General features: G+C 38.2%; 2 protein-coding genes across 3 annotated transcripts in view; one reads left to right on the top strand and one right to left on the bottom strand.

The window, feature by feature from the left end:
• Window positions 1–20,950, bottom strand: part of MORC1 (MORC family CW-type zinc finger 1) — a 242,683-nt gene that overhangs the window by 199,831 nt on the left and 21,902 nt on the right. For both annotated transcript variants that reach the window (XM_064374590.1, XM_064374589.1), the window contains exons 3-5: window positions 13,458–13,569; window positions 12,579–12,734; window positions 10,363–10,501 (exon numbers count right to left, since the gene is read on the bottom strand). The gene's annotated coding sequence lies outside the window, so the exon portion shown is untranslated. The remainder of the gene's footprint in view (window positions 1–10,362; window positions 10,502–12,578; window positions 12,735–13,457; window positions 13,570–20,950) is intronic.
• Window positions 1,133–13,980, top strand: CUNH3orf85 (chromosome unknown C3orf85 homolog). Its single transcript, XM_064374591.1, has 4 exons — window positions 1,133–1,232; window positions 1,327–1,379; window positions 12,006–12,139; window positions 13,551–13,980. The coding sequence occupies exons 2-4, from the start codon at window positions 1,331–1,333 to the stop codon at window positions 13,638–13,640; spliced, it is 273 nt and encodes a 90-aa protein (XP_064230661.1). The 5' UTR covers window positions 1,133–1,232; window positions 1,327–1,330; the 3' UTR covers window positions 13,641–13,980.

Below are 20,950 nucleotides of genomic sequence, written 5' to 3' on the forward strand. Positions count from 1 at the left end.
AATTTCTGTAAGTTCATCATTTTCAAGGAAATATACAAGTGGAATTATACACTATGTAACCATTTGAAATTTGTTTTCACTCATCATAATTCCCTTGAGATTCATCCAAGTTGTATAAATTATTGATAAAAATCAATAATAATTTTTATTAATAGTTATTAAGAAAATTTTAAATTTTTTTAGAAGCACGAAACTTACATAGTACCATTATATGAAGACCTCAAAGAACTTTGGGAACAGGAATTTATTAACCTTTAGGGCAAACTGTAGCTCAAAGTTGTGCTTTGAAGGCAGATCAAGGGGGTACCAGAGGCCAGGTGATTTGCTGCCAGATTGACTCAGTAACTCAGTAGTTTCTGTCAAAATTGAACTTAGAGGTCATTTGTTTTTCTAATAATAATAATAATTTTTTTTTTTTTTTTTTTTGGAGACTGGGTCTCACTCTGTCACCCAGGCTGGGCAGTGCAGTGGCGCAATCTCGGCTCACTGAAACCTTCACCTCCCAGATTCAAGAGATTCTCCTGCCTCAGCTTCCCAAGTAGCTAGGATTACAGGCACATGCCACCATGCCCAACTAATTTTTGTATTTTTAATAGAGATAGGGTTTCAGCATGTTGGCCAGGCTGGTCTCAAACTCTTGACCTCAAGTGATCCACCTGCCTCAGCTTCCCAAAGTATTGGGATTACAGGCGTGAGCCACCACACCCAGCCAATAATTATTATTTTTAATAGTTATTATTATTGCTGCTGGTAGTAATCCATGGCATAGCTATATCACATTTTAATATTCAGTTGTTGAATTCTATCTGGCTTGTTTCCAGGCTTTGCCTATTGCTAATAAAGCTGTTATGATGAACATTCTCATATAGATTTTTTTGTCAACATAAGTTTTTATTTCTCTGAAACAAATGCCAGTAGTGCAACTTCTGGGTTGAACAGTAATCACAAGCTTGAATTTTTAAGAAACTACCAAACTGTTTTACAAAGTGACTGGACAATTTTACATTTCCACCAGCAATCATGAGCGATCCAGTTTTCCCACCTTTTTTTTAAACATTATATTGATCTATGTAGATGGCAAAATTAGTAAATAAATAAATGACCCATATAAAAACAGCCTGTAAAAAGTCAGTTCAAAAAGTCCAAAGGGTAAAAAGGCAAGAGGTATATTAAAAAGCCACCTCAGGCGAAGGCCTCTCTCTGACTTGTGTCTCAGCTCACAGGGCTTCCAGGTATGCAACAAATGCTTTCTACTTCTGAAAAGTACCTGATATACCCTAAAGTTTTGTTCCAATTAATAAATCTTTTTTTTTTCCTCAAAAACAGGATCATGGCCTATAAAATGCTTCAAGTAGCCCTGTGTTCAACATTGCTTATCGGTAAGAACCTATTTCTTTTTTATCATGTCTCTTACAACCATAGGGTTGATAATACCTTTTGTGTTTTTAAAGAAACAAACAAGCATGTTTTATCCATAGGCCCATACTATAGCACGGGGGAAACCAAACTATTGTAGAATGTTGTGGTTTTGAACATGTTAATGTTAACTCTGTGTGTGTGTGTGTGTGTGTCTGTGTGTGAGAGACAGAGATCATTTTAATGATCCTAATTATATATGAACACGATACTGTTGCTAAGAACATTGTTTATCCAGTCAACATTCAAGAGCCAGTTGTTCAGTTTCCATGAAGCTGTGCAGTTCTGAGTTAGTTTCTCAATTCTGAGTTCTAATTTGATTGCACTGTGGTCTGAGAGACTGTTATGATTTCCATTCTTTTGCATTTGCTGAGGAGTGATTTACTTCCGATTATGTGATCAGTTTTAGAGTAGGTGTGATGTGGTGTTGAGAAGAATGTATATTCTGTGGATTTGCGGTGGAGAGTTCTGTAGATGTCTATTAGGTCGCTTGGTCCAGATCTGAGTTCAAGTCCCAGCTATCCTCGTTAATTTTCTGTCTCGTTGATCTGTCTGATATTGACAGTGGAGTGTTAAAGTCTCCCACTATTATTGTGTGGGAGTCTAAGTCTCTTTGTAGGTCATTAAGAACTTGCTTTATGTACTTGGGTGCTCCTGTATTGGGTGTGTATATATTTAGGATCATTAGCTCTTCCTGTTGCATTGGTCCTTTTACCTTTATGTAATGTCCGTCTTTGTCTCTTTTTATCTTTGTTGGTTTAAAGTCTATTTTATCAGAGATGAGAATTGCAACTCCTGCTTTTTTTTGCTCTCCATTTGCTTGATAAATCTTCCTCCATCCCTTTATTTTGAGCCTATTTGTGTCCTTGCACATGAGATGGGTTTCCTGAATACGGCACACCGATGGGTCTTGACTTTTTATCCAATTTGCCAGTCTGTGTCTTTTGATTGGGACATTTGGTCCATTACATTTAAGGTTAATATTGTTATGTGTGAATCAGATCCTGCCACTTTGATGCTAGCTGGTTGTTTTGCCCATTAGTTGACATATTTTCTTCATTGTGTCAATAGTCTTTACCATTTGGTACATTTTTGGAGTGGCTGGTACTGGTTTTCCTTTCCTTGTTTAGGGCTTCTTTCAGGAGCTTTTGTAAGGCAGGCCTGGTGGTGGTGAAATCTCTCAGCAATTGCTTGTCCATAAAGGATTTTATTTCTCCTTTGCTTATGAAGCTTAGTTTGGCTAGATAGGAAATTCTAGGTTGAAAGTTCTTTTCTTTAAGGCTATTGAATATCGGCCCCCACTCTCTTCTGGCTTGTAGGGTTTCTGCTGAGAGATCTGCTGTGAGTCTGATGGGCTTCCCTTTGTGGGTAAACGGACCTTTCCCTCTGGCTGCACTTAGCATTTTTTCCTTCATCTCAACTCTGGTGAATCTGATGATTATGCGCCTTGGGGTTGCTCTTCTTGAGGAATATCTTTGTCATGTTCTCTGTATTTCCTGGACTTGAATATTGGCCTGCCTTGCTAGTTTTGGGAAGTTCTCCTGGACAATATCCTGAAGAGTATTTTCCACCTTGGATTCATTCTCTCCATCATATTCATGTACACCTATCAAATGTAGATTAGGTCTTTTCACATAATCCCATATTTTTTGGAGGCTTTGTTCATTTCTTTTCACTCTTTTCTCTCTATTCTTGCCTTCTTGTTTTATTTCATTTAGTTGATCTTCAATCTCTGATATCCTTTCTTCTGCTTGTTCTATTCAGCCATTGAAACTTGTGTATGCTTTGCAAAGTTCTCGTGCTCTGTTTTTCAGCTCTATCAAGTGGTTTATATTCTTCTCTAAGCTGTTTATTCTCGTTAGCATCTCATCTAACCTTTTGTCTACGTTCTTAGATTCTTTGCATTGGGTTAGCACGTGTTCTTTTAGCTCTGAGAAGTTTGTTATTACCCACCTTCTGAAGCCTGTTTCTGTTAATTCATCAGATTCATTCTCCATCCATCTTTGATCCCTAGCTTGTGAGGACTTGTAACCCCTTGGAGGAGGAGAGGCATTCTGCTTTTTGGTGTTTTCATCCTTTTTGCTCTGGTTTCTTCCCATCTTAGTGGCTTTATCTACCTGCGGTCTTTGTAGTTGGTGACTTTTGGATGGGGTCTCTGAGTGGACATCCTTTTTGTTGATGTTGAAGCTATTTCTTTCTGCTTCTTAGTTTTCCTTCTAACAGTCAGGTCCCTCTGCTGCAGGACCGCTAGAGGTCCACTCCAGACCCCACTCACCTGGGGATCACCTGCGGGGGCTGCAGAACAGCAAGGGTTGCCACTGGTTTCTTCCTTTGCTATCCTCGTGGCTTAAGGGTACCCACCAGATGTCGGCATGAGATCTCCTTTATGAGGTGTCTCTTTAGGTATATGAGGGTCAAGGAGTTGCTTGAGGAGACAGTCTGTTCTTTATAGGAGCTCAAATGCTGTGTTGGGAGCTCCATTGTTCTGTGCAGAGCTGCTGGGCAGGTACCTTTAAGTCTGCTGCAGCTGAATTCATAACCGCCTCTTTTCCCAGATGTTCTGTCTTAGGAAGGTCAGCTTTATTTATAAGTTCCCGTCTTGCTGTGCTGCCTTTTTTCATAGGTGCCCTGCCCCCCACAGAGTAGTCTAGTCACAGTCTGCCAGCAGAGGCATTGCTGAGCTGCTGCAGGCTCTGTGTGGCTGCTGTGTGAACTGCCTCGGTAGTGGCAGACTGCCTGGGTAGTGGGGGATGCCCTTGCCCCAGCTGAGCTGGACCATCCTGAGTCCAGCTGCACTTGCTGTGAAACTCTCAATCCAGAGCATTTGAGATTGCTTGTTTCGTGGGGGTGGTACCCCCAGAGCCAGATCGCCTAGCTCCCTGTCTCAACCTCCTCCCTTTCAGTTGGATAGACAGCTCTGTCTCCCAGGCGTTCCAGGCGCCACTGGAAACAGCCGCCCAGACTTGTATGAGTTTCTGTGCTGACCCGACACCAGCTGAAACCCCCGCACTGAAAACTTGTGGTGTTTTTCAGCCCAGGAATCTCCTGGTCTGTGGGCAGTGAAAACTTGTTTGGAAATGCTGTGAGCACTCACCCTCTGCACTGTTCTCGCTGGGAACTGCACTCCAGAGCTGTTCCTACTCGGCCATCTTGGATTCTCCTCCCTGTTTACTTTTCAAAGTACTCAATGTGTCAGCAATTGTAATGCCAGTAAAGTGGAAGTTCCTGAGTTAAAAAAATCACTTAGAAAGCATCCTGTTAGACCTTTGTTTGTTTGTTTTGTTTTATTTTTGTGTGTTGAGACAGTTGCTCTCTGTCACCCAGGCTGGAATGCAATGGTGCAATCTCAGTTCACTGCAACCTCAACTCCCCAGGTTTGAGCAATTCTCCTGCCTCAGCCTTCTGAGTAGTAGGCACTACAGGTGCATGCCACCACACCCGGCTAATTTTTGTGTTTTTAGTAGAGACAGGGTTTTACCATATTGACCAGGCTGGTCTTGAACTCCTAACCTCAGGTCATCCACCCACCTAGGTCTCCCAAAGTGCTGGGATTACAGGCATACACCACCGTGTCAGGCCCCTATTAGACCTCTGAACAGCACACTTGGATATGAAAGCCAATACACATTTCAGCACCCGTCTCCATTTTTTCCGATTTCCTTTCATCCTCTTTGCCTTCTGTTGTGTTACTTCCTTTATCTGCCCTGTGGCTTTTCACTTTTTGTCTTTTGTAAACCTCCTTCATGTTTCTCTCTTTCCTTGAATTTTTTTTGTTCTTGATTTCTCTCTCCATCTCTTTCCTTCTGTTCTCTGCTTTTTCTTCTTCACATTTTTCTCTCATAACCCAAATTGCTTCTCTTCCATTATCCGTCTCTGTCTCTCCTTTTCTCACCAATTTTTATCCAAATTCAAACAAAATAAAAGAATACATTCTACTAACGATAACTCTTCTGTCTTCTACCACACATTTTTGGATCCGTGACCAAAGGTAAGGGGGAAAGAAAGAAAATAACTATGCCATTGTGTGCAAAAATTAATTACTTGGTGGGGTGTGGTGGTTCACGCCTATAATCCTAGCACTTTGAGAGGCCGAGGTAGGCGAATCATGAGGTCAGGAGTTCAAGATCAGGCTGACCAACATGGAGAAACCTGGTTTCTACTAAAAATATAAAATTTGCTGGGCATGGTGGCACATGTCTGTAATCCCAGCTACTCAGGAGGCTGAGGCATGAGAATCACTTGAAACCAAGAGGCAGATGTTGTAGAGAACCGAGATCATGTGCCACTGCACTTCAGCCTGGGCAACAAAGCAAGACTCTGTCTCAAAAAAAAAAAAATTACTTACTTAATTCAAGTTTTAGAAAATATGAATCTAAATATGAGTATTTTAGTCTCTCACAAAATCATAAAATTTATCCTACATTTATAGAAATCTTTGAAATTTTTACACCATTACCAAGACATTTATATATCCTTTTTTCTAGATCCTCTTTCATACTTTATTCCTAGTGACCATTTATACCTTATTTCAGTACTTAATTTGTTTGTTTCTAATTTTTTGGGCAGTTATTTCATCTTTTCTAAAAAATAATTATTTTAAAGGCAAGAACTGAGACTCAGCAGTCCAATAAAAATAGTAAACAAGAAATATTATTATCTACTTATACTGAGTGTGAAGTGCTTTATTTTCACCATCCCATATATAAATATCTTTGAACTTAAGGCAAGTCTGTAGTGCTTACTCTCCATCTCTAGTACTAGGTATCAGGTAATACCACGGATATCAGTATTACCTAGACTCTAAGGAAATAGCTAAGAGTAGGCCTATTCTGTGGATCTGCCCAGATATTTTATGTCTGCTGACCCCACTGAATCTCATTGCATTTATTTGAAAAACATACAGACATTGAAGGTTACATGTGGGAAATAATTCACAGTTGTGCCGATCTGGGATTGACAGGCTCCCACCAGAGTGCCCTGTACTGAGTTTTTTTCCCCTCCTTTTTTAGTGAGGCTTCGAGACAACAGACTATTGGGTTCTCTAAGCTACTCTTTCTTCACCTCTCTCTAACAAATAGCACCCTTCATCTTTGTCCTGGTTTTGATCAAGTTGAGAAATAAAGAAATATAATTATGGAAGGCAATCAATTTCCTTTATTCCTGAGAAGGGCTAATTTGGACAATGTAGCTTAGAATAAGTACATAAAGGGCCTGATGACTGGACCCCCAAATTTGTCAAATTTATAATCAATTGCAAGTTGCAGAACCAGAACAGAAAGCATGTCCTAGGAGGGCAGTTTACTCTCAAGAGAAGGAGAAAGAGCTGAGCTGGACACAGCCAAGTTATACTTCTTGGATTTACAAATTAACTGAGGCACTGACCCTTCCCAGGAGCAGAGAACACAAAGGCTGAGGAGGGGCCTGGGATTATTCTAAACGAGCTTCCTCTACAGCAGAGAAAACAGAAATCTGCCACCAGACGCTGCCCTTTAATTCTGTACCTTATTTTACCTTGGGCTTTCTGATCTTTTTTGTATATAGGTTCCTTCCACACATATCATTTCAAGGTTACATGTATAGTATTTAGAACATTGTCTTTTCCCCAACCACCGTGTTGAAAGAACTTTTTTCAGCTTTCCAGGGGTGCTAGTAACATACAGAGTCTTTCATTTCTAATGATGCAGTTTTTGTTATTCTCATACTGCTCATTAGCCTGTGATAGGCACTCCCCGCTTTGTTCACAATGTGAGTACATTTTTATTCATTTTGCTTTAATTATTAGGTAAGTCTACCTTAACCTCTCTTTCACTTATTTCTGACTGTCACAGTGCTAAATTTTTCAATAAGTTCCTTGAAAGTAGTAGGAACCTGGGGAGAAATGCCAGATACAGTATGCACCTAAAGTAAAATAAAACAAAATAAAATACAATAAATAAAAGAAAGTCGTAGGAACCTTGCCCACTTAGCATATTCTCAGTGCTTCCAATAACACGATATCATGCATAGAAAGTAGTTTTTGGTTAATGACCTATTTGTTATTAATACATTCCAGATCAAAATATTAGACCTGGAAGAGACCTTAGTGGTTGCATAATCCAGATTTGTTTCACAGAACAAAAAATGGAAGTGCAGGAATAGGAAGTGGCCAATGATGTAGCTGGTTACTGACAAGGCCACGAGAAGACTCTGGGTCTCTGATCTTTCTCAGCTTGTGTAAGGAGAGCTGTGATCCCAAATAGTGTTTGCTTTATACTCTGAAGTGTTTGCCTTGTTTCTACTGTACAGAATTTTCTGCAGAGGATATTTGAGAAATGTGTAGACAAAACATTTACAGATCCTATTAAAGTTGACTGATGTGGGGTGAAAAAAGGGGCTTGTGTAGGGAGTTATGAAGAAAGAGAGAAAGATATTTTTTCATAGCTGATGATCATAAAGTTTAAGAAAGGCATTAACCTGATTGATATTGCCTACATTTAAAAAAACACACTCATTTAAAAATCAACAAAGCGATAAAAGTCAGGGTTCCATTTTCAAGACCCAGCAATATTGTATAGGTTCACAAATGCAAACCCCTGGTCTTGCTCTCACTAACTTTCAAGGTTGATCAGGCAGAATGAAAAAGGGAGGAGAAACTTCTCAAGCAGAGAGGATAATAGCCTGCCCTTCTATATTACTTGCATTTTTATTTCCAGCCCTGCCACTGACTTACTATATGACCTTGAGTGAGTCATTTCATCTCTGCGTGTCAATTTTCTCAATTTGTAAAGTAGGATAATAAATACTACTTTCTGTGTCTCTCATGGGTGATGTTATCATCACCATCAATTAAGATTTATTGGATGTCTGTTGGGCTTACAATGCTGAGGTAAGTGGTTTGTCCTAGGGAGGAGAAGGAGATTGTATCGGTAAAACATTTTTCAGGAGCAAAAAGGTAAAAGACTTACAAAAGACAGAATTGTTAGAGCTTAAAATAGCTATGGTGTATATTTTAAAGCATACTTCTCTGCCAAGATTTATGTAATAGCATTTTTTTTTCTTAGTGATCGTATAATGCACCAGGATGACTATGGTACAAAATTCTGGTTTTACTTTTAAACCATTAACTTTTAAATCAAGTAACACTATCTTAAGCAATTACTACAGATTCACTATATAGCTATAAATTATATCCTAAGCATCACTTAGAGCTATTTATTGTTTATTGATGGAATTGGATCTATTTTGCATACCCACTAATTTTGTTTTGGACAAAAACACTGATTAACAGAATAACAACACATAAAATATGTAACACTGTAACTAACACCTTTTCTTCAAAGAGAATGATGAGAAATCTGAAAAATGACCCATTAGTGCATTTCATCTAAAAGCAAAAAATCAAAGCTGGTTAGTTCACACTGGTCAGCCCAAATGAACGTGGGTTCCTTCCTCTCATCTTCCTCAAATCAATCCTGTCTTCCCACTTTCACCAGATTCAGGCCCTCCTTATCTCTCATCTGGACTATTGAATAGACTCTGATCTCATGTCCCTTGCTCTTCTCTTCCTTTTACTGTCTGTCCTTACACAACTGACAAAAGGGTCTTTCAGAGTAAATCTGTGAATGAATAAACAAAATGTATATATACATATATATTAAATACATAAGTGGTTATTCAGTTTTAAAAAGGAATGAAATACTGATGTCACAATGTGGAAGAACTTTGATGGCATTATGCTATGTGAAATAAGCCAGACATAGTGCATGATTCCACTTACATGTGGTGCCTAGAACAGGCAAATTCATAGGAAAAGAAAGTAGAATAGTAGTTACCAGCAGTTGGGTAGGGGTTGATGGGGAGTTGTTTAAAGAGTATGAGTTTCTGTTTGTGACAATGAAATAGTCCTGGAGATGGATAGTGGTGCTGGTTACAAAACATTGAAAATATACCTAATACCACTTAATTGTACACTCAAAGCTGGTTCAAATGGCATGTTTTATGCTATGTATTTTTTACCACAATACGAACAATGTTTTTAAAAAGTACATCTGGTCCTTCCTATCATTTTCTTATTCAGAAATGATCATTAATTATTTAAAGTGAAGTCCAAACTCCCTGCTATGAAAGTTAAAATCATTCAGGATCAAGCTCCAACTTACTTTTCCAATGTTATCTCTGACCACATCTACACAACAACCCTACCTTTCAATCATTTTGGCAAAGTGAAAGTCACCAACCCTGAATCCTCCTTTGCTCCTCCATTCCTTAACTCTCCAGTCTCCTTCAGCCTGGAATATATGTGCTTTGCTTCCACTTCCTTCATCCTCATTGTTGAAACGTAACATATCTTTGAAGCCCAATTCAAAATCAATTTCTCTGCGAGGTCTCCATGACATTATCAAAATTAATTGCTCCAACTATGGATGGTCTGATCACAACATGTCCTCTTATAATTATATATGAACTCTGACTATAATGTGAATGATTTAATGGCAAGGGTTATTTGTTGTCTATCTTTGTATGCAGTAGTGATTAGCAAGAGTTATTTTTGTTTATCTTCCCATGCAGTGATGATAATCAAAGCAGGGACTAGGGTGAGGGAAGTGAAGAACTTATGGCGCAAAATTTATATAACCCTGAAAGTGAGTTCCTTGTATTTTGTACCCTATCCTAGGTGTCTCACTTGCCTCAACTTAGTCCCAGCTCTTGTGATTAGCGATTTACCTTGACATCAGTAAGTGCGTATAATGCATTCTATAAGTTATCTACTACTGCATAACTAATTTTTCCAAAACTTAACAGCTTAAAACAGCTAACATTATTGCAGTTGCAGGGTCATGAATTTGGGAGTGGCTTAGCTCAGTGGTTGTGGCTCTGGATTTTTTATCATGATGCAGTAAAGATGTCAGTGGGGGCTGCAGTCATTTGAAGGCTTGACTGGAGCAAAAACATCAGTGGCTCACTTACCCAGCTGTTGGTGGGAGGCATCATTCCGTTGTCATGTGATCTTCTCCCTCAGGGCTGCTTGAGTGCCCTCACAACATGGCAGCTGACTTTTCTCAGAGCAAGTGGCCCAAAAGAGGGGCAAGGCAGAAGCTGTAATGTCCTAGCCACAAAAATTGCACATAGTCATTCTACAGTAGCCTATGGTTACTTAGGTCAGCCCTATTAAATAAATAAAAGAGGGGACTACTACACAAGAATATGAATAGCAGGAGGTAGTGATCTTTGGGAGCCAACCTAAAAGATGGTTTCCACAGATATGCTTGTTGGATTATGCTAAACTGGATTAGCTAGCAGCAGAATGGTATTATTCTGGGATCTGTCACCAATATCTTCTAAGTTTAAATGTTAACTAATATTATTATTTTTTACATAAAACTCTTCTATCTAGCCACTTCAGACTATTGTTTTGAGATAGTAAAATACATCATTCCTCTGGCTTAAATTTTTAAAAAAATGTTTCCCCTTCTCCCATCCAGCTAAATCTAATTTTTCCCTCAAGGAGTAGGTGAAACAACTTCCTTGACCGTGAAAACGTCTACTTGTACCCCAGTGTCTTAGTGCTCAATAACACCTTCTCCTAAATTCCTTTAGTGAAATCAAATCCTGTGTTGCCTCAGTTTGTCTTTTATCTTTGACCCTAGATCCCAACTAAACAGAAAGCCCTATAGAGGCGAATTTTCATACTGTTTAGCTTGCTATAACCCAGGTTCATACAGAGGGTTGGCCAATAGAGGACTGCTAATAATTAGGTTGTTAAGTGCCTAATGTAACATTACTCACAATTAGATGTTGTAATAAATGTTTCTTTATCACAATGAACAGATTGTATTGTTGTCCTATCCTATAGGTCAGGAGAAAATGTGTTCTTCCTTTGTACCGATTCAAGTTATAATTCTGAACACAGTTGTGTTTTACTTGAGAATGAAAATACAACACTGATTGTTAAAATTTCAAGATCTTTAAAAGTTTGGATTTTTAAAATTTATCATTTCTTTTTTCTTCTTAATCCTGGAGTAGGAAGGAGATGCAAAATACAAGGCACTTTGATTTGACAATGAATCGATCAGTACCAACAATTCAAACCACAGTGTCAGATTTGGGAGCAGTCTAGTTCAAACAAAAAGATCAGTTCCATTTTGGAGGGCTAGAAAAGCAAGAATAAGATAGTTGTCTACCTAGTTGGACAGATGGTTTATATCCATTAATTTATTCAGTCCTTACAGCAAGTGTGTGTGTATTATTATACCCCTTAACATGCAAGAAAACTAAAGTGCAAAGATATCAAGCAACTTTCCCAGAAAAGTGATAGGGCTCAAATTTGAATCCAGGTCCCGATGCATATATGGAAGCTCTGAAATCCTGCTGCGATCACTACATAGCACTGGCTTCCAAGATGAACTAAATGCAGGTCAAATTGAGTGGTGAGCATACAATGGTGACAAAGGGCCAAGGAGTAACTGTTTCAGTCAGAGCTTAACTTTTCCAGAGTTTTCTCCTCAGGCTCCCAGCCTACCAAAGACCACAGCGGTGTCTCTTGAAGAGGAAACATTGAGATGTAAACTGTTGCTCTAAAAGATGCTGTGCTCTTGGACTTTAAATTGCAGGAGCGTTGGGAGCACCATTTTTGTTGGAGGACCCTGCAAACCAGTTCCTACGTCTCAGAAGACATGTATATTTGCCTGATTTCTGGGACCCAGATCACAGTTCAAATGTGTGGAGAAACACACTGGCCAATCAGGTATTTGTTTTAGAAACAAATGGTCCTTCACCATTTATCTTTTTAAGTAGTCATTGCATTAGCCGACCACTAATTAAACACACCACTAGCCTAGCCCTGATTTTTCCTCACTAGACACTGAGCTACGTCTGCTTTTTCCTCTCTATGAAGTGGTTTTTGCCTAGTAAACTCTGCCTCTTGCTTAAAGACTAAACTCAAATGTCCTGTCCCCTCTGAAGGCTTTCCCTTCTCAGGGTGACATTTGTCTTTCCGTCTCTCCATTTTCATGCTATTTCACATGTGGATAGCTCTCAAAATGCCAACTGGAATTACCTGTTTTGTCTACCCAACCTACCTACCTAGACTATAAACGTAGGGTCTGTATCTTATCCTTCAAGGTAATTATTCTCAGAAACTAGCAAAATGACTGTTATATAGTCAAAGCTTAATAAATTATTACATGTTTATGTAGATGGAGGAATGGATAATGGTCAGACTTTAGTTCACTTTCAGTTGTTCAGGAGCTGAATTTCCTCTGTGATAATTATTCAAGGCTTTAATGTTGTTCCTTCCCTTGCTTGCCTTTTGTACATTTTCCTATTCATTCACATTCTCGCTGCAAGAGAAATAAAGAAACTTGCATTGGCCTTTTTTATTCTATGTTTACTTTTCTGATAGAAGATGATGTTAAAACTCCAGGCCAAATGAAATTGCTGAATTATCTGAGGATTTCAATTATTCATGATCTCCCTCTTACAGTTTAGCAATTTAGGAAACAAAGCTGTATAATGAATGAATGAATGGATTCCTTCACTTATTCTTTCTTTCTTTCCACATATCTCAGGCTCTGATTATCATCAGGCATGAGGATTGTATAACATCATCAAAAGTTGAAGGTTCTTGTTTTCATGGGAAACCTGTCCTTACTCCACATGACTGGGTCTTAACAGGTCTACCAGGATCTGCTTGTTCAGCCATTGCCGGTGAAAACCACTAACTGAATAATGCATCTAGTTTTATGGCTGTTTTGTCCAATAGGTATCATTTAGCATTGTTAAAACAAGACATTGTTTATTTGGTCAATTAAGTAATGAATAGGCTGGTAGACTGTGTCTTCTTTATAGAATGTTGACATTTTCAGGTACACTCCTGCCTCTACTTGTAGAAGAGTTTTGCACCAACTGACAGGCACTACGTAATGTAACAAGACGCTACTACATTAGTTTATACTGTGGCCCCACAAACATTGCAAAACATTTGAGCATTGAAATAAACAGATAATTAAAGGTATGAAAACCAAACTCTATTTGGTACAATTCTTCCATTATATTTTTCTCACCTTTTAGGAATATCTGTATGATAATCAGAATAACTGACGCAAGATGTGTTCTACATACTCGGAGATCATGACTTGTGTTTCCTTTCCTTGCAGGCTCATGAAACGTGGATTGCTTTGAAAACAACAGTACAGTATTATTTGGGTGTAAATACCTTCACTTTTGACACATCTATTGCCCAGTAAATATGTTTTCCTGGTTAAAGCAGGAGGATGAAGATGGTGGAAGTTGGAATGGCAGTGTGCCAGAACCATAGGTTTTCGAGACCTGAGGGTATATCCATGCTGTTTACTACATTATTTATTATGCCTGTCTCAAAGTTGTTGAGAAGAGTAATTATGACTACTCATGTAGAAACTTGGAATAAGACATTCTCAATAAATAGTAGTTCTTGAAAACAAAACTAAAAAAATAAGGCTGTAGTAATAACATTTACCAAAAAGATGGCATTTATGGGAAAACAAAAGCAAAAACAAACAAAAAAAGGAGTCTCATTAAACCACTCTGTTTATAGCTTTTACTTTCTATTGCCTCATCTTTGAGAGAGTTTTCTAATTCAAAGAAGGGCAGAGAGCTGTCAAATGGAGCTGATTCTCTTCTCTTTTCTTCAGTGCTTGTCACCTTCTTAAGTCAGTCTATTTCAAAACCGTGATTTTGAAATGTTTCCAGCAAAAGTGTACTGCTGCGGACAGTGTAGTACAGCCTTAACCTATATAACAGAGTAGATAGTGGCTAGGAACCCAATGGAAGCCATTCATTTGTAAGTGCAAACTTCCTTCAAAGTTTTATTTAAAAATTTTGCAAGTTTTGCATTCTGTTCCATACTCTGTCGATTTTTGTTTTAATGTGAAATATTAGTTTTGACTCACTGACCAGGCACATTTTATAATCTTTTCAAATAAAACTGAAAAATTGTCCATAGGGAAAAGTGGACTGCATTTATCCTATAACTTTCCATATATTCATGGATTACCACCTCAGTTTGAGAAGTACTGAGATAACATTACTAATCGCTAAGATTGCCCCCTCCCTCAAAATCACAGGTAAATGAAATTTTTGTCTTTAGAAGTCTATTTCTCTCCATTCTCTATACTCTATTTTAGTTGTTCTCTGTAACAATTTATTTTGAAATTTTAAGGTAAATGGAAACATTTCCCTAAAACCTAAGTTGGTTTTATGTGATCTTAAAACAATCTTAAGCACTTTTCGAGTGGCAAGTAAATCAGAAAAACCAAATGCCAAAAAGCTGTACCAGAAGGACTTTGGCCTCAGCAATTTCTTCTCCAAAAGGACACCGACAGCTCCTTGCTATTCCACATTTCCCATCCTATGGCCTAGAGGTGTTTTCAGTGAGAAATTTAAGGCTAATTTATAACTTATTAAGTTAACTGCTATCCATTTCCAATAAATATAAACATAGATTTTTAAATTACATCTGAACAAATTTGGCTTTGCAGTGGGAAATAAATTTGAGATTGTACCTAAGTATATCTTCAGTGTTTTAACAATAATATACATTTTACTACCACAAAGTTTCATTCTTTAATCATTTAATAAAAAATTAGAGAATGCCTGTGTATTAGTCAGTGTTCTCCGGAGAAACAGAACCAATAGGATGTATATATAGAGAGATGCTCATCCACTTACGATGGAGTTACATTGCACTAAACCCATCACACGCTGAAAATATTGTAAGTCAAAAGTGCATTTAATACACTTAAGCTACCCAAGCCCATAGCTTTGCCCACTGATACGGTTTGGCTCTGTGTCCCCACCCAGGCCTCATGTTAAATTGTAATTCCCAGTGTTGGAGTCAGGGCCTGGTGGGAGGTGAGGGGATCATTCGGGTGGTTTCTAATGGTTTAGCACCGTTTCCCTAGTGCTGTCTTGTGATAGAGTTCTCACAAGATCTGGTTATTTAAAAGGATGTAGCACCTCCCCTAGCTTTCTCTCTACTGCCACCATGTGAAGATATGCTTGCTTCCTCTTTTCCCTTCCACTATGATTGTAAGTTTCCTGAGAACTCCCCAGCCATGCCTCCTGTACAGCCTGTGGAAGTGAGTCAATTAAACCTCTTTTCTTTATAAATTACTCAGTCTCAGGTAGTTCTTTATAGCTGTGTGAAAACGTACTAAACATACTTAAAAATACTCAGAACACTTACCTTGGCCTAAACTTGGGCAAAATCATCTGGCAACACAGTCTACTATCGAGTACTAGCTGTTTATTTTTGTGTTTGTGTGGCTGATTGGGAGTCATGGCTGGCTGCTGCTACTCAGCATTAGGAAAGAGTGCTGTACCACATATTGCTAGCTTGGGAAAAAATCTAAATTCAAAATTCAAAGTATGGTTTCTGTTGAATGTGTATCACTTTCACACCATAATTAAAAATTGTAAGTTGAACCATAGTAAATAGAGAACTGGCTGTAAAGAGAAAGAGATTTATTGTAGGGATTAGCTCATGTGATTATGGAGGCAGGCAAGTCCAAAATATTCAGGGTGGGCAGGCAGGCTTTAGACTGGGGAAGAGCCCACACTACACTTAACACCTAAGGCAGACTGTTGGCAGAATTCCCTCTTGATTATGATAGGTCAGTCTTTTGTTTCTTCTAGGACTTCAGCTGATTAAATAAGGCTCATCCATATTATACAGGGTAATCTCCTTAACCCAAAGCCAACCAAAAATGTAAATCCTATCCAAAAATACCGTCACAGAAGCATTCAGAATAATATTTGACTATGTTTACATATTCTATCAGAGGATTACAGACATAAATACTGTGGTGACTCTGAATTCTTCTGAAGCAGATTTTCATTGTGAAGTGTAAAAGGAACTCTGTTGGTTTGCCCTCTTCACCTGCTTAATTATAGAGGCTCACTATGTAACTGGAAATGACTGGTAAAGATAATCCTACTAAATCCAGACTCCCCAGAGGCTTCTATCCAAATTTGAGGCTCACCGGTCTGACTTCACACAAGCAATATTCTGCCTAAGCTTTCCTGCATTTTCTATAGAACCAGTCAACATATATGCTAAGGATCAGGCTGACCCTTTTCATGTCTCTTGCATATCCTACCCTCTAGAATTCCTGTAATGCCAATTCACATGATTTCACAGTGGACATTCCAATCCTATATTAGTCCAGGGAAACATTTCCAAGTCCTCTTTTGATGATATGAAAAGCATAGTGCTCATCTTGTTATGTATCCTATTCATCCACTTTTCAAAACCTTCGACTGATTAAAAAAGAGGAAGTAACATTTATTGAGATATATATTTTGCTGTATGCTATACTAAACAGGTATACACTTTATCGAATAATCACAACAATCTGATAACAGATCCCATTTTAGAGTGATGAAAATTAAGGCTTAGATAAATTGCCTAGATAGAGCTAACTAAGGCAGCTCTGTAACAGCAATTAAAAATGTCTAGACTTCTGGCCAGGCACAGCGTCTCATGCTTGTAATCCAGCACTTTCAGAGGCCAAGGTGGGTGGATTGCTTGAGGCCAGGAGTTCGAGACCAGTATGGCCAACATGGTGAAACCCTGTCTCTGCTAAAAATACAAAAACTGAGCCAGACATGGTGGACTGTGCCTGTAACTTGGGTGACTGAGGCATGAGAATCACTTGAACCCAGGAGGTGGAGGTTGCAGTGAGCTGAGATACCACCACTGCACTCCAGCCTGGGCAACAGAGTGAGACTCCTTCTCAGAAAAAGATGTCTAGACTTCAATTATGGCTTCCCTTTGGTTGGCTGTGCAGTCTTATTGACACCTCTCTGTGCTCAGTTTCCTCTTTAGTAATATGGGAATTGGATCCACTTACTGTGAGGAATAAATAAGATCAGGTAGAACGTGCCTGGCATGTAACTAAGCACTCAACAAATGTTAGCTGTTACTATTAGCTTTCCTAAGGTCACATAAAAGTCTATGCTCTTTTGGTTTTTCACATGTACTCCAGAATTCTGTTACCCATAACTCAAAGCTCCCCCACACCTGGCCTTTTAAAATTATTTCATCTACTCCCCTCAAATACTCTTTCTACCTTGTATCATTTATTGATTCATTTATCTGCTCATTTAACAAACACAACTGCCATCTTTCCTTGGCCTAGGCATGGTGAAGGTACAAAGAGAACTGAGACACAGTTTCTTCTCTATGGAGCTTCAAATGTAGTAAGGGAGAAAAACATCCACTGCATTTATACAGAGGAAAGCTCCATCAATTCAAATTCCAAATTTATGTGTGCACAGAGGATAGATAACTTATTCAGGGAAGGCTTCACTGAGGAGGTGGATTTAGATTTAGGTTTCAAATAATGCAGAAGAGTAACATATGCATATGTAATTGTAGCATACGAAATGGCTATTACAACTTTTATTTATAGCAGTTTATATTTATAGAACACTTACCTACATTCATCACTATCACAGTAGTACATAATTATACCATTACAATATTGCAGTACAGTTGGCCCTCCATTTCTGTGGGTTCTACGTCTACCAATTCAACCAACCGTGAGTCAAAAATATTTGAAAAAATGAACAATAAAAAATAAGACAACTAAAAATAATACAAATTTTAAATTGTACCCTATAACAACTATTTACATAGCACTTCCATTGTATTAGGTATTATAAGTAATTTAAAGATGATTTAAAGTATACAGGGGGCTGTGCATACATTATATGCAAATACTATGCCATTTTATATAAGGATTTTTATATAAAAAGATTTTATATAAGGATTTTTATATAAAAAGATTTTATATAAAATATTCTATATAAAATCTTTTTATATAAAATTTTATATAAAATGGCATATTTGCATATAACTATATGCAAATAACTATATGATAATTTTTATCAAAATCTGCAGATTTTGATATCTGTCGGGGGGTCCTGGAACCAACCCTCTGTGAATAGCAAGGAACAGTTTTAAGGTTAGGATTCAATTGAGATTTATATTTGTAACCCCAACAATATTTAAAACAATGTCTGATGTGCAGTAAGTGTTTGATGAATAAATGGGTACTGATGCCTATCAGGAAGTCATAGTTACAAGATTTTGCCCTTACCCTTTTATGTCAGTGATAGGACAAACAAATACAATGGGATGTAATTTATCCACAGTGCAGTTGGGTGAGTCAATAAGAGAACTGAGTAAGAACTCAATAGTATTTTTTCATTTCTGCTGCTTCTGTTTCATCCACACAGCAGTGCCAGTCTCAAAAGATACCCATTTTTTGTTCCAATTGATTATAACCTAAATAGAATAACTAATGGATGAGAACCACTGTACACATAACAAATTAAAAATGAAGGTATTTATTTTCCTGTGTGGATTTTACTTTTTCCATTTACTTTCCTCAGATTGATCTCAAATATCTCAGGCAATTGAATCAGGCAGAAAATATATATATCTCACACAGTTATCTTCAATGACAGTGGCAGTCTGAATGAATTTTATTGAAAGTAATTTAGCAGTGACTGGTTAAATATACAAACTACCCATCTAAATCGGAGATAGTGCCAGACTACTTCAAATTAGACACAAAAAAATAAATATTTGGAGATTACATCACAAATTGGAACTGTCTTAGAAGGTAGTTCAAATGTAAAAATGAAATAAATTATTTAAATTTAAAATATTTTACTTCATCCATCAGTGACAAAAGCAGCTGCACTTTCTCTTTCTGATCATAACAATAGAAAACAAGCTAGTTGTTTTTTAACAGACAAGTTGAGGAAAGGTATGCCTTCTTAGGTCCACCCTTTTGCCCCATCAAAAGTATATTTTTGAAGAGGTAATCTTTAATCCAGGAAGGTAACTATACAGAGAAAAAAAGTAGCCTGACCTGTCGTACAGCTGAACTTTTAACTGCCTTTAATGATCAGACAGAAATTCTCTGGCATTTTTCCTGAGAGTTTTAATGTTTAACTTTGGGTTGTGTCCCACTTGGGGAAAGAATATGGAGGGGTTATAGCCAGGTATTTAAGAATGTAGCCTCTGGAGGCAGGAGCCTGTTAAGTTTTATAAATAGCTAAGGTCTGCTATTGTTAAAGTTAGAACTATCCCTGATTATGGTAGCGGTGTTGAGAAAATTCCTACTGGGGACTCAAGTCAACTATATTATTTTTTAAATTTTTTAAGTTTTTTTGTTTTTTTAGAGACAGGGTCTCACTCTGTCACCCAGGCTGGAGAGCAATAGCACGATCATGGCTCACCACAAGTGACAAACTCCTGGGCTCAAGCTATCCTCCCACCTCAGCTTCCTGTGTAGCTGGGACTACAGTCACATGCCACCATGCTCACTAATTTATTTTATTTTTATTTTGTAGAGACAAGACCTCACTATGTTGCCCAGGCTGGTCTCAGACTCTTGATTTCAAGTGATCCTCCTACCTTGGCTTCCCAAAGGCCTGGTATTACAAGCATGAGCCACCACACTCATGGCCAACCATTTTTTTAATCACCTGGATTTCTCTGATTCACATACTACCACAGATTATTTCCTTTAAATGTGCCATAAAATAATTACCCAAATGATGAAACATTTACATTTTAAAATTCAAGGAGCTCCCCATAGTCAAAAATCCCAAAGCAACAGAGATTCGTCTTTCTATTGTTCTGTTTTTCTAAAGAATCTCACACATCATGACCAGCAGCTATACATTTATGGGATTGCTACGTTTGAGGCACTACAGTTACTTTGTGCAGGGCCTCAAAGATGAATGAGACTTACCAGTTCCTGTTGGTAAGGATCTCCAGACGTGCAGTGAAGTGAGGGGCTACTCTCTGTGCACACCGTGATGACGTAAAGTGCCATAACAGAAGTCCTGTCCACAAAGCGTTCTTGATGGCTGGGTGCCTTGGCTCATTGCAACCTCTGCCTCCCAGGTTCAAGTGATTCTCTTAATCTCATCTGCCTGAGTAGCTGAGGTTACAGGCACACACCACCACACCTGGCTAATTTTTGTATTTTTAGTAGAGACAGAATTTCACCATGTCAGCCAGGCTGGTCTTGAAACTCTGGCACCAAGTAATCTGCCAGCCTTGGCCTCCCAAAGTGCTGAGATTACAGACATGAGCCATCATACCCGGTCTATACTCACCTTTTTTGAATCGTAGTTGACAGCAGGAACTGTGGATAAGGAGTAACTACTGTAACTCAAGGCAGTAGCTTAGAACGCTGGCTTATTTGGCATTTTTAAAAAGAACAATACAAGACAGGACAAAGGAAAGTGGTTTTAGGCTTCCAAAGGTGGAAACCATGGCAGCATAAATATATGGGAAGACACTAATGGGGTAAGGTTTGTTAATTCCTCTGGTCCCCTCTCTGGGCTAATAAGCATTGTCTCTAGTAAAGGAGAATTTATACCCTGTCTTTAAGCAGAAAGGTGGGAGGAAAGAGAGAGAATTCCTCCACTGCTGTTTCTTAATTATCTTTAGCTGAGCAACAATTTTTATAACAAGGAGGTGTATTTTGGG

Source organism: Aotus nancymaae, unplaced genomic scaffold, assembly GCF_030222135.1.
Source record: "Aotus nancymaae isolate 86718 unplaced genomic scaffold, 86718_ANA_hifiasm-v0.15.2.pri h1tg000011l, whole genome shotgun sequence".
Classification (NCBI taxonomy): Eukaryota; Metazoa; Chordata; class Mammalia; order Primates; family Aotidae; genus Aotus; species Aotus nancymaae.

Bases quoted from the DNA above. Each gene is read 5' to 3' on its own strand.
- CUNH3orf85 (XM_064374591.1), top strand. From the start codon at position 1,331: ATGGCCTATAAAATGCTTCAAGTAGCCCTGTGTTCAACATTGCTTATC. The intron at 1,380-12,005 runs GTAAGAACCTAT...TTTAAATTGCAG, and splicing joins GTGTTCAACATTGCTTATCG to GAGCGTTGGGAGCACCATTT. The intron at 12,140-13,550 runs GTATTTGTTTTA...CTTTCCTTGCAG, and splicing joins GAAACACACTGGCCAATCAG to GCTCATGAAACGTGGATTGC.